The following is a 12219-nucleotide window of genomic DNA, read 5'->3' on the forward strand; positions in this document are numbered from 1 at the left end:
GAATGCCACCAGCAGCACATCTACCAGCGTGCGCTTGTACTTGCGCATCATACGATCACGCTCCAGTGAGGGAATTAAGGACGGTACGTTGTCCTTGTAATGAGGATCCAGCAGGGTGGCCACCCAGTAATCAGCACCAGTTAGAATGTGGGCAACTCAACGGTCGTTGTGGAGATACTGCAGCATGTAATTGCTCATGTGTGCCAGGCTGCCCAGAGGCAAAGAAAAGCTGTCCTCTGTGGGATGTGTATCGTCTGTGTCCTCTGTATCCCCCCAGCCATGCACTATGGATAGCCGTGAGCTGGTCTGGGTGCCACCCTGCTGTGAACATGGTTCCTCCTCCTCCATCTCCTCCTCCTTCAGAACTGACTGTGCCCTTGCTGCTGGACAATTGTGTACCTGGCGTTTGTTGGTGCAGGAACCCACCCTCATAGCCACTTGTGAATGACTGCCCTGAAAGCCTTGCAAATGATCCGTCTTCCTCCTCCTGCGCCACATCCTCTTCCATCATCGCCCGAAGTGTTTTTTCAAGGAGGCATAGAACTGGGATAGTAACACTGAGAACGGCACTGGCCATGTTGGTGGAGTACTCAAAACAGCGCAACAAGGCACACAGGTCTCGCATAGAGCGCAACAAGGCACACAGTTATTGGTGGTGAAGTGGTGCTGTTCCGCAGAGCGACTCATGCGTGCGTGCTGCAGCTGAAACTCCACTATAGCCTGCTGCTGCTCGCACAATCTGGCCAGCATGTGCAAGGTGGAATTCCACCTTGTGGGCACGTAACATATGAGGAGGTGAGCGGGAAGGCCAAAGTTACGCTGCAGCGCTGACAGGCGAGCAGCAGCAGGGTAAGAACGCCGAAAGTGCGCACAGACGGCATGCACTTTCTGCAGGAGCTCTGGCATATGGGGATAATTTTTAAGGAACCTCTGGACCACCAAGTTCAGCACATGCGCCAGGCAAGGGATGTGCGTCAAACCAGCTAGGCCCAGAGCTGCTATGAGATTTCACCCATTATTGCACACCACCAGACCGGCTTGAGGCTAACTGCCACCAACCACTCATGGGTCTGTTGTCCCATGTCCCTCCACAACTCCTGTGTGGTGTGGGTTTTTTCCCCCAAACAGGAAAGTTTTAAAACTGCCTGCTGTCGTTTACCCCTGGCTGTGCTGAAGTTGGTGGTGAAGGTGTTATGTTGACTGGATGAGGAGGCGGTAGAGGATGAGGGACATTGTGGAGATGTTTTCAGGTTGGCAGGTGCCACTGTCACTACAGAGGTGGTTGAAGAGGCCGAGACTGCAGCAGAAGAGGAAGCAGGAGGAGCCAGAGACCTTTCTTGGTTTTTGAGGTGTCTACTCCACTGCAGCTCCTGCTTTGCACTTAGATGCCTGGTCATGCAGGTTGTGTTCAGGTTGAGAACGTTTATGCCTCGCATCAGACTCTGATTGCACAGCGTGCAAACCACTCGTGTCTTGTCATCAGCACATTGTCTGAAGAACTGCCACGCTAGGGAACTCCTTGGACCTGGCTTTGGTGTGCTCGGTCCCTTGCTGTGTTGGGCAGTTGCAGGCGTATTGTCTAGGGGACGGACGCTCCGCTTTTGCACCCTGCTCCCTCTTTTACTGTGCTGGTGGCTCTGTGCGACCACCGCCTCTTCCTCCAAACTACACTGGTCACCTGCATGACGTTTATTCCATGTGGGGTCCAGGACCTCATCGTCCTCCACATCATCTTCCACCCAGTCTTCACCCCTGCTCTCCTTGTCGGTCTGCACAATTGCGAAAGCAGCAGCAGTTGGCACCTGTGTTTTGTCATCATCCGAGACGTGCTGCGATGGTCCTCCCATGTACTCATCTTCAAACATAAGTGGTTGGGCATCGGTGCACTCAATCTCTTCAACTTCTGGGTCAGGGCTAGGTCATCAAAAAGCAGAAGAGACTGCTGCATGATTTGGGGCTCAGACTGCTTGGCTGATTTGCAAGTGGGTGATGTGAAAGACTGATGGACATCGGCTGCAGGTGCCAAGTCTGATCTTTCATCAGGAGACTGGGTAGGAGAAAATGTCAAGGAACCGGAGGCACTGTCAGCAACCCAATCTACTATCGCCTGTACTTGTCCTGGCCTCAACATTCATACAGCCGCATTAGGCCCAACCAAATACCGCTGCAGGCTCTGTCGTCTACTCACACCTGAGGAAGGTGTTTCACTTGTGCGTGTAGCTGGCACAGATCAACCACGCACAACCCTCTCCCTGCAACAGGAGCTCCACCAGCATCACCACAACCGGAGCCATGTCCCTTCTTTGACGTTCTCATATTTTCCAAATTTAGGATCTTGGCCTAAATGGGTGTTTTTGCAATAGCAGAATACACCCAAAGTATGTAAACATGTATCTTAGAGCTGCAGAAATGGCGAAAATGCTATTAAAAAAATGTTTTTGCCCTAAAAAAATTTTTTTAAATAGCACAATAGAAGAAACATATATAAATTGTGTAACACACACCTCCACATATGCAGAAAACACTGCAAAGTTGTTTTTTTTTGCACTAAATGGGTGTTTTTGCAATAGCAGAATACACCCAGAGTATGTAAACATGTATCTTAGAGCTGCAGAAATGGCAAAAATGCTATTCAAAAAAAAAGTTTTTTCCCTAAAAAATTTTTTTGAATAGCACAATAGAAGAAAAAATATATAAATTGTGTAACACACACCTTCACATATGCAGAAAACACTGCAAAGTTTTTTTTTGCACTAAATGGGTGTTTTTGCAACAGCAGAAAACACCCAGAGTATGTACAGGGTGTATGTCACAGTAACATATGCAGTGCTGGTGCACTTAGCTTGCAGATAAAAGTTAGATTTTCTCTGGCACTGGGCTCATGGCAGTGTAAAAAGACTGTGCATTGCAACCCAACCAGGTAAATCTGTGTAGATCGCTGAGCTATTAGAATACATTTCTGAATCTGGACTCCTAGATAATTCTCTCTCCCTCAAAGCAGCAACAGGAACCTTGCCCTACACTGTCTATCTTTTCTCTCAGTGCAGTGTAAAATCGCTGACTAATTAGAATAGATTTCAGAATCAAGACTCCTATGATATTCTCTCCCTAACAGCAGCCAGGAACCTTTCCCTACACTGTCTAAAGCAGAGTGACGTGCTGTGCCGTGTGCCTCTAGCTTAAATAGAGGCTGGGTCACATGCTGCACTGGCCAATCACAGCCATGCCATTAGTAGGCATGGCTATGATGGCTTCTAAGGGCACACCAGTTAAACGAATGTTGATTGGCTGCTGCAGGGCTTTTTAAAATGCGCCATTACATTGCCGAACACAGGACCCGAACCCCAACATACAGTCAATTGTTTGGGTCCGGGACCCAAAAAGCCAAAAGTTTGGTACGAGCCCGAACTTTACAGTTCGTGTTCGCTCAACACTAACTTTGAGCAGTCCAATAAATGTTTAGATAGCTTAGCTGTGTCCTCAAGTCCCTAAAAATTCACACAATAGGTTTTGTTGGACAAGGTGTCAGCTATTGAATTTTGTCTTCATGGTTGTATATTGTCCAAACAGTCTTCACTTGAGCACAATGGGGTTTTCTAGTTAAGGGTTATTTCCATGTGATCATTCCCTATGCAAGTTTGGTCTTCTCAATCAATCTAACCAACAAAATAAGTACATATCTTTTTGTTTGGTGACAAAAGCTGCCATTGTTCCAGTCTCTTGTTTTTTTTTTTTTTTTTTTTTTTTTTTTCTTTCCACTCAGTGTAAATCAATTTAAGTTCTATGGGACCACCTCAGCTTTCCGCTCAGCGTCCCTGCCAACAGTCACATCATAGTGGTGAAAATTTTTTTATTTATTTTTTTCTTATTATTGGGAGTGTTAGTACCAAACTTACTATTTCACATATTAAACTACTCAACCCTCTCTGTCACACATTCCCATTTTCGTCATCCTTTTTTCCCCTAACCCCCCCCCCCCCTGCCTATCTATGGACCACCTTTTCCTGTTTTACCATACGTACTTTAATTTCTATCTAGTTAGCACCTTATAGTACCTGACTGTGCCTTTTTAGGGCTTCCTCAACCCCTCTAAAATGAGCCATTTCTTCCTAAAATCTACCCAGCTCTTCCACTTCCCTATAATTGGGGTAATGTTCTGCTCTTCCCGACTACTTCTCAGACATTCCATTTTGTAAGTCTTTTCTACCGAATCCACCCATTCCCACATTGACGGGGCTTCCTTCTCTTGCCATTTCTTCGGTATTAATTTTTTACCTGCATTCAGCAAATGGGGTATCACCGATTCCTTATATTGTCTAAGCCCACTTCTTGTCCCATGAAATAGCACTACCCAGGGGTCAGCCTTCACCTCTTTGCCTGTAATCTCCTTAATGTGGGCTATGATTTGGTTCCAATAGGGTTTTATTTTTGGGCAACTCCACCACAAATGTGCCATCGTACCCACCTCTCTACATCCTCTCCAACATTCCCTGGCAGCGTCCTGCTGAAATTTACTTTTCCTCTCTGGGGTATAATACCATCTCATCAAACATTTGGCGCTCATTTCCGCCGTTCTAGCGTCTACAGCCGAGCCATGCACTAATTTAAATATTTTCCTTAGTGTTGTGTTTTCTGGTTGTGATCCTAATTCCCTCACCCATTTTTTGATGTACGCAGGTACCCCCAGCTCTACTCCCTCTATCAACGTTCTGTACCATCTCGAAACAATTTTCTTTGATGTCTTTAATGTACATAATTGTTCCAAAGGGGTCAGATCTTCCACATTTCTATCCCGTACAGGGAGCTTTTTAATGAAACTAGAAAGCTGAGCGTACCTCCACTCATCAATTATCATCATCTCTTTTTTTTGTGCCAATTCGTGATATGGTGCTAATCTCTCCCCTTTCATTACATCTTTTAATTTTACCTCCTCTCTAACCCAATTTCCTCCTATTTCCTGACACCCTGGTAAAAAAAAATTATTATTCTTTAATGCTATAAGTGGTGAATTGTATTTTCCGTTAAATTGCTTATATATCTTATCCCAAATCCGCAATGTGTTTTGTGTAATATTATTCCCTTCCAAAAATACCCTTCTCTCCCATGGAGGATTCCAAATTTGCTTATCTAATTTAGTTCTGCATAAATCGTGTTCCAAACTCACCCATCTTTTCTCCATATTATCTCTTATACTCCATTCACTCACTCTAGACGCTACAACAGCTTCGTAGTATGTCTGCACATCTGGCACAGCTACTCCACCCCCGTTCTTTGGTTGTCGAAGTGTCGCTTGGGCCACCCTAGCTTTTTTATTTTTCCAGACGAATTTCATTAATATAGATTTTAATTTTGCCAAGTAAACGTTGGGCAGAGAAATAGGGAGCATCTGAAACCTATATAAGATCTTAGGAAATATTATCATCTTTAATGAGTTTATTCTTCCCAGCCATGATAGTGCCCTATAGCTACACCTTTTACATTCTGCCTGTATCTCGTCCAGTAACGGGATATAATTACAGCGGTACATTTTTCTCACTGTTTTTGCTAATTTTATCCCCAAATACTTAAGCTCGCTCTTCCACGGTAATTTCCAATTTTGTTGTACCTTTTGTGCCTCTCTCTTATTCATGTTAATATTCATTATCTCCGATTTTAACCTATTTATTTTAAAATTTGAGACCTCCCCGTATTGGTCGAGTAGCTTAAATAATTTAGGCATCGATGTCTTTGGGTTATTTAGGTATATTAAGATATCGTCCGCAAACGCGGAGTATTTATATTCGGCTTTTTCCACTTTCACCCCCTCTATCCCAGGGTCCCCCCTTATTGCCGCCAAGAGTGGCTCCAAAGATAGCACAAACAGAAGGGGTGAAAGCGGACAGCCCTGCCTTGTACCTCTCTCCATTTCAAAAGGCTCCGACATACCCCCATTTACTTTTATACGTGTCTTTGGGTGTTCGTACAGTACCTTTATCCTCTGTAACATCTTAGATCCTAGCCCCATCTCCTCTAGTGTCTTAAACAGAAACCCCCAGTCTACTCTGTCGAAGGCTTTCTGTGCATCCAACGACAGAAGCAGACTGGGGGTTCCACTCTGTCGCATCCTTTGAAGCAGAAGGAGTGTCTTTATGCCGTTGTCTTTTCCCTCTCGTCCCCCTATGAAGCCCGTCTGGTCTGGGTGAACCAGTGCAGACATTAACCCCTTCATTCGCTCAGCTAGAATTTTAGCGTAAAGCTTTGTATCCGCGTTTAACAGCGAAATCGGCCTGTAGCTGGTGCACTGTGTAGGATCTTTGCCCTCCTTCTGTATTAAAGTAATTGTAGCCTTTAAATCCTCATTACTCATTCTATATTCTTCTCCTAGGCCATTCATATATCGACATAGTTGAGGAGCAAGGGCCTCTCTGAATGTTTTATAGTATAATGTTGTGAAACCGTCTGGTCCCGGAGATTTTCCTGGTGCTGATTTTAATAGTGCTCTAACTATTTCCTCTTCCGAGATTGGCCTTTCAAGTATATCCCTTTCCATGGGGGTAATTTTAGTCAGAGTAGTTTTCCCAAGAAATTCCCTGATCTTCTGCTCTTTGTCTCCGTATTTGACCTTTTTATTGCTGTCTGCAAATATCTGTTCAAAGTATAGTCTGAAAGTTTCTGCTATATCTTTGGTAGTATAGAGCACTTTTCCATTTTTATTCTTAATTTCCCCAATGAAGTTTTTCCCCTTTTTCTTTTTTAACATTCTAGCTAAAAACTTACTTGATTTATCTCCCCATAGGTATTGTTCCTTGGCCAACCCTTTAAATGCCTTTGCAGCTTCCTGGTCCAAAAGGTCCTTCAGCTCCATCCTTGCCGTTAGTAACTTTTTAAATACCAGGTCTTTTTGGGGTAGACTTTTTTTTTTATGGTCTTGTTCTAAATGGTGTATCTCTATCATTAATTTATTGATTTTTTCGGCTCTCGTTCTTTTCTTTTTAGATTGTAAAGATATCAGTATTCCCCTAATATAGGCCTTATGTGCATCCCACAGCGTGTTTCTTTTAATTCCCTCAGTATCATTAGATGTAAAATATTGATCGATCTCGCTCGCAATTTTTATCCTATCCTCCTCCCTAAGCATTAACTCTTCATTCAGCCGCCATTCAGGGAAATTCCTCCCTATCCTTGAGATGTTTAGGGATAGTTTTATCGGGGCGTGATCTGACAGAGTCATCACTTCTATCCCTGAATCCATCACATGTTCCAAAAGCCTATGGTCTAAGAATATGTAGTCTATGCGTGAATACGTTCCATGGACTGATGAATAAAAGGAATAATCACGTGACAGCGGATTTTTTGCTCTCCAAACATCCACTAATTGGTTGTTATATAGCTTTGAAACTATATTTTTGTGCGCTGAGCTTCTCATCTTTTGTACCTCCGAAGAACTATCTACATCCAGGTTGAGGCAGAAGTTCAAATCTCCCATCAAAATTACATAACCTACTTTAAAGTCCATAAGTTTATATAATATCTTATTTAAGAAACTAATTGGGTTACTATTAGGAGCATAGATATTAACCAAAGTACACTCCAATTCCTCTAATGTACCCTTTAGGAACAAATATCTTCCCTCTGCATCACACATTTTTTCCTTTAACTGAAACCTTATTCTTTTGGAGAACCCTATCGCTACCCCTCTACTTCTGGCTGAAATAGTATCACTATAGAACCAGACCGGGTAGTTATTGGAATACAATCTAATGTTTGATGCGAGGGAGATATGCGTCTCCTGTAGAGATATAATATCGGCCTCATAACGCTTCAGTTCAGCTAGAATCTTATGTCTTTTGATTGGGGTGTTCAGGCCCTTCACATTGTAGGACATAAATTTCAAACCATCTTTTTTACTATTACCCATCTAATTGTCCTACGTTTCTCTACCCTACCTCGGTGCTTTTTATCTTGTTTACTAGGGTGGTCCACATTTCCTCCACTTTACTTCCCTTTCCCCCCCTTATCCCTTCCCAACCTCCCCTATCCACCCCTCCCTCCCACCTTTCTTTACAACCCCTACCCACCTCCCTCCTTACCTCCCCCCCCCCCCAACTCCCCTGGCCTATTAGTGGCCTTTGTTAGGTTAATGGCCGTACAAACCCCTACCATCTCCTAATCTATTTGTTGAGAGGGTTTGGGGCTTTTCCACCTGCGCCTCTCCCGCCTCTCCCCAAAAGACGGGAGGTATTGAATCTCACATTCTTGTTTACATTTGTATTTTCCTTATTCCCTTCCCCTTTTCCCTCCCACCCCTTCCCCGAACCCATTTTCCCCCCTATGATGAGCCCATTACTCCATCTGCCACCCGGGGAGTATAGGCGGGCGTATTTCCAGTTTCTCACAAAAATCTTCCAGATCTTCCGGGAAGACCAGCTTCGCTGATTTACCGTCTTTGTTCCCTATTAAGCAAGCGGGAAACCCCCATCTATATTTTATGTTCTGAGCTTGCAATTCCTCTATCCAAGGTTTCAGGAGTCTTTTCCTTAGTAACGTTTCGGGTGCCATATCCGGGAATATCTGTATTTCTCTTCCTTCAAGTACATGAGGGGATTTTCCCCTTAACTTTTTCCAAATTACTTCTTTTTCCTCAAAAAATGTGAACCGCACTATTATGTCTCTTGGTTTATCCGTATCTCTAATTCTTGTTTTACCAATTCTATGTATTCTATCAATCCTTGGTAGAGCTCCCATCTCATTTCCCCAGCAGGGGGCGAGAATATTATTTAGTATTGCTCTTAGATCTTCACCTTTTGTTTCCGGGATTGAGCGCAATTTCAAGTTTTTCCTTCTACTTCTATTTTCCTGATCTTCCAATTTGTACAGCGTATTCCTTTGTGTTAGTTGAAGTGTTCTTAGTTGATCTTTAATTTTGTTTAGTTCTATGGCTTGGAGATCTACCCGGTTTTCTGTAGCTTCTACTCTCTCCAGCAGACCGCCTAGGTCTTCTCGAAGCCCCCTGATGTCCGTTTTAATTGCATTTTCTAATTTTGAGAGCATCTCCGCCATTTCTCCTTTTGAGGGTGGAAGATCATCTATCCTTGTTTCTTCCGTTTTGCTGCTCTCCCAATCACTTTCCGTTATTGTGTCCTCACTGGTATGTTGTGATCCACCACCCTTGTGCTTGCCCACTCCCTTCTTGTACTCTGATATAGTTGATTGTCTTTTCTCCAGTCCAACTTCTTTTGGGCTTGCTCCTTGTGTCATATATTGTTGGATTGACGTATCTAAGCTCTTATCTTTTATGCTCCGCGCAGCTCCACCTTTTGCCATCTTATTTGCTGACTTACTCATGATTCAATCTATCTCAAAATTTGGTGGGTCCTAGACCCCCCGATAGCTCTTTCCCTTGGGTCTAATTCCTTCGATGGAGTCGCTTCCTCCAGCGACTTTCCCTCTATGAAACTGATCGTCCAGATTGCTTCTTTGCTCCCCTATTTAGGGATTCCCAACCTTTTTCCCCTCTATGTCTGTGTACTGCTGTCAACACCCCTTGGGGGACCTTTAACAATAGCTTCTTCATACCGAATGATACACTGCACCCCGTTATATTTTGTCTTGATATCTTCCTCCAACCACGCCAATCCTCTCCTAGGTTAAAAACCTATGGGTCCTGGGATTGACGAGTCACCTTGAGGCTTGTCAAGTGCCTAGCACCTCCTATCTTTCAATGGCCGGCCTTGCGTAGAGTGTCTTGTTTGATTTCGCAGAACGAGGGCAAAAGGTCGTCTATATCTTATTTCGGGGGAAGGTGGACCATCCAGCAATTAGGGAGCTCCCCTCTATTCTCCGCTCAGGACAGGGCAATCCCTTGAAAAGGAGGAAACGATATCCTAATATCAAGGAAAAATTTATCGTGATCTAATATACACAGGGGGAAAAATAAAAAGAACCTTATGGTCAGGTCATGCAATTTTCCCTCTTCCTGTATAATATACAAAATTGAGAGCGATTCGGGTAATCTGCTCGATTTCCTGTTGCGGAGACAGTATATCCTGACGGCGAGGGGCAAAGGGAAGGAGAGACACACAGGAAGGAGAGAGAAAAAAGAAGAAGAACTTATGGTAGCATTGCAAATCTCTCAGCGCTTATTCCTCCAGCCATAACTTCTCCTCTTGGGTTTTTTTTTTTTTTTTTTTTTTTTTTTTTTAAAGTCCAATCCCAAAAATCTGATCCGCTCTTATGAATATCCGAAACCGCAAGAGGGTAAGGATAAAAAGGCCTTTTACAATCCTACACCATTGAATCCGCGCTCTGATGCATGTATACTGATTTTCTCATTTATGTTGCTCATTTAACATAAAACATCTCGTCAGCCGGTACATTTATCTCAAGAATAGAAACCATACACTTCCTCCACCTATCTAAGCGAGTTTTATCCTGACACCAGGTATTTATCTCCTCGTTTGAACTATGCGACTGTTTTTCTCCCGTATTGTATCGCATGTAGAAATGTCGCATGTACCTGTGATAGTCTATGCAGCCTTATTAAGATAGATTTTGGAGAGGTAATACATATTGATCGTGCGGTTCCACCACTGTTTAGGGAAAACACCTTCCAAATTAGCCTCTCCTGGTAAACTGAGCGTTGGCCAATACAATGCAAGCACGGTCCTAATTTGGTTTATACAACCTTGCAATGGTTTCTCACTATAGGTACTTTACATTCAAAACTGTCGGAGGGAGCATGCAGCCAGAGAATCATATCCACAGTCGGACTTCCTTATCTGCTTAACCAGCAAACATTTAACCTCCCAGGTATGATATTTGATTCCCCTGAGTAGATATAATTACACTGCAACACTTTTGTGGTTTAAATAATGTTACCGTCCTTATCCATGCTGTGTCACGCTGCTCTCCTATCCGTTCCAGGCTCTAAAGAGTCTCCTCCATATGCCTCCAGAGTCCTGCTGTGTAGCCCGAGGGGATCCGTTGTGGACTAGAGCGATGGGGGGGGGGGGGGGGGGGGGTGGACTGACCGACGTGATGTAATGCGGCAGCTGGGGAAGCTCCGTGCTCCGAACGCGAGGTGTTAGCAACACCGCACCGAGGGCTTCCGTATGGCTGGGCTGGGATCTCTCACCTCCCCGCTCCTAGCCATCTCTTGCTGTTGATCAGCGGTGCGGTGCGGTGAGCTTAGCGCTGGCAGGCCCCTCCCCTCGGGCGGACGCTACGTCCCCTCGTAACGCATCCGCCAGCCGTGAAGGAACTCAACCTTCTATATGCTTGATAGGCTGCTCCAGCACTCCAGCAGAAACATGCAGTTAACGACTACCTGTACGAACTCTGCGGCAGAACAGGTTCTGGGAGCTTGGTTTTTTTTTTTTTTCACTGCGCCAGTGGCTGCTCATGTGCGATGCATGCAGACTTCTGCGGCCATTTGATGAGATCACCAAACTGGTCAGTCGCAGCCATGGTGCCATCAGTGACATCGTACCTTATGCCTTCGTTATGGAGCGTGCATTGCATCGTGTCATTGATTAAGCCATGGAGGAGCAGGAAGATGAGGAAGTCGCAATGCTGGATGAATTCCCAGGGGGGGCTACTCTATCTGAGACAAGTCAACAACAGGAGTCTGAAGAGGAGTCAGATGAGGATGGTGCTGGGGTGGATGAGGAGGAGCAAGAAGAGCATGCTTTAAACCTTTCTGGGATCCCTGTTGTGCGTGGATGGGGAGAGGAGAACGAGGAGGACGAAATTATCCTGGATGATGAACAGGAGCCAGGCCACCACACCGCTTCCAGTTTAGTGCAAATGGGGGCCTTCATGCTCCAGTGTTTTAACAGGGACCCGCGTATAAAAAGCATAAAGGTCAAGGACCAGTACTAGGTGGCAACGTACTTAGACCCCCGGTACAAACACAAAATGGCGGAAATGTTACCACCATCACAGAGGGTTGTCAGAATGGAGCACTTCCAGGCCTTGCTTAGAGAAATGCTGCATTCTGCTTTTGCGTGCGCTGGCAGAGGAGGAAATCCCACTCCCAGAGAAGGAGTTGCGGGTACCAATCCAACAGCGCCTGCAAGAAGAGGGCAGTTTGAAGATGTGTTGGTGACTTCTGATATGAGGTAATTCTTTCAGCCGACCCATCGCTGCTGGTGTGGCCTCAGTGCTCTCTATCACGGTGCTGGTGTCAGTGCTCTCTATCACGGTGCTTGTGTGGTGTCAGTGCTCTCTATCTCGCTGCTG

The 12219-nt window shown here is 44.8% G+C and overlaps 3 protein-coding genes across 3 annotated transcripts in view; 2 read left to right on the forward strand and 1 right to left on the reverse strand.

Annotated features, from left to right (window-relative positions):
- Positions 1 to 12219, reverse strand: part of LOC143989797 (uncharacterized) — a 765658-nt gene that overhangs the window by 214432 nt on the left and 539007 nt on the right. The gene's annotated exons all lie outside the window — the stretch shown is intronic.
- LOC143989578 (uncharacterized) overlaps positions 1 to 12219 on the forward strand; it is a 229597-nt gene that overhangs the window by 81521 nt on the left and 135857 nt on the right. The gene's annotated exons all lie outside the window — the stretch shown is intronic.
- LOC143990004 (uncharacterized) overlaps positions 1 to 12219 on the forward strand; it is a 123953-nt gene that overhangs the window by 81254 nt on the left and 30480 nt on the right. The window contains exon 9 of the mRNA XM_077490243.1: positions 8499 to 8507. Coding sequence (XP_077346369.1) covers positions 8499 to 8507 — 9 coding nt within the window. The remainder of the gene's footprint in view (positions 1 to 8498; positions 8508 to 12219) is intronic.

This window comes from Lithobates pipiens, unplaced genomic scaffold (assembly GCF_037356315.1).
Source record: "Lithobates pipiens isolate NorthernLeopardFrog02 unplaced genomic scaffold, aLitPip1_a1.2 Scaffold_18, whole genome shotgun sequence".
Lineage (NCBI taxonomy): Eukaryota > Metazoa > Chordata > Amphibia > Anura > Ranidae > Lithobates > Lithobates pipiens.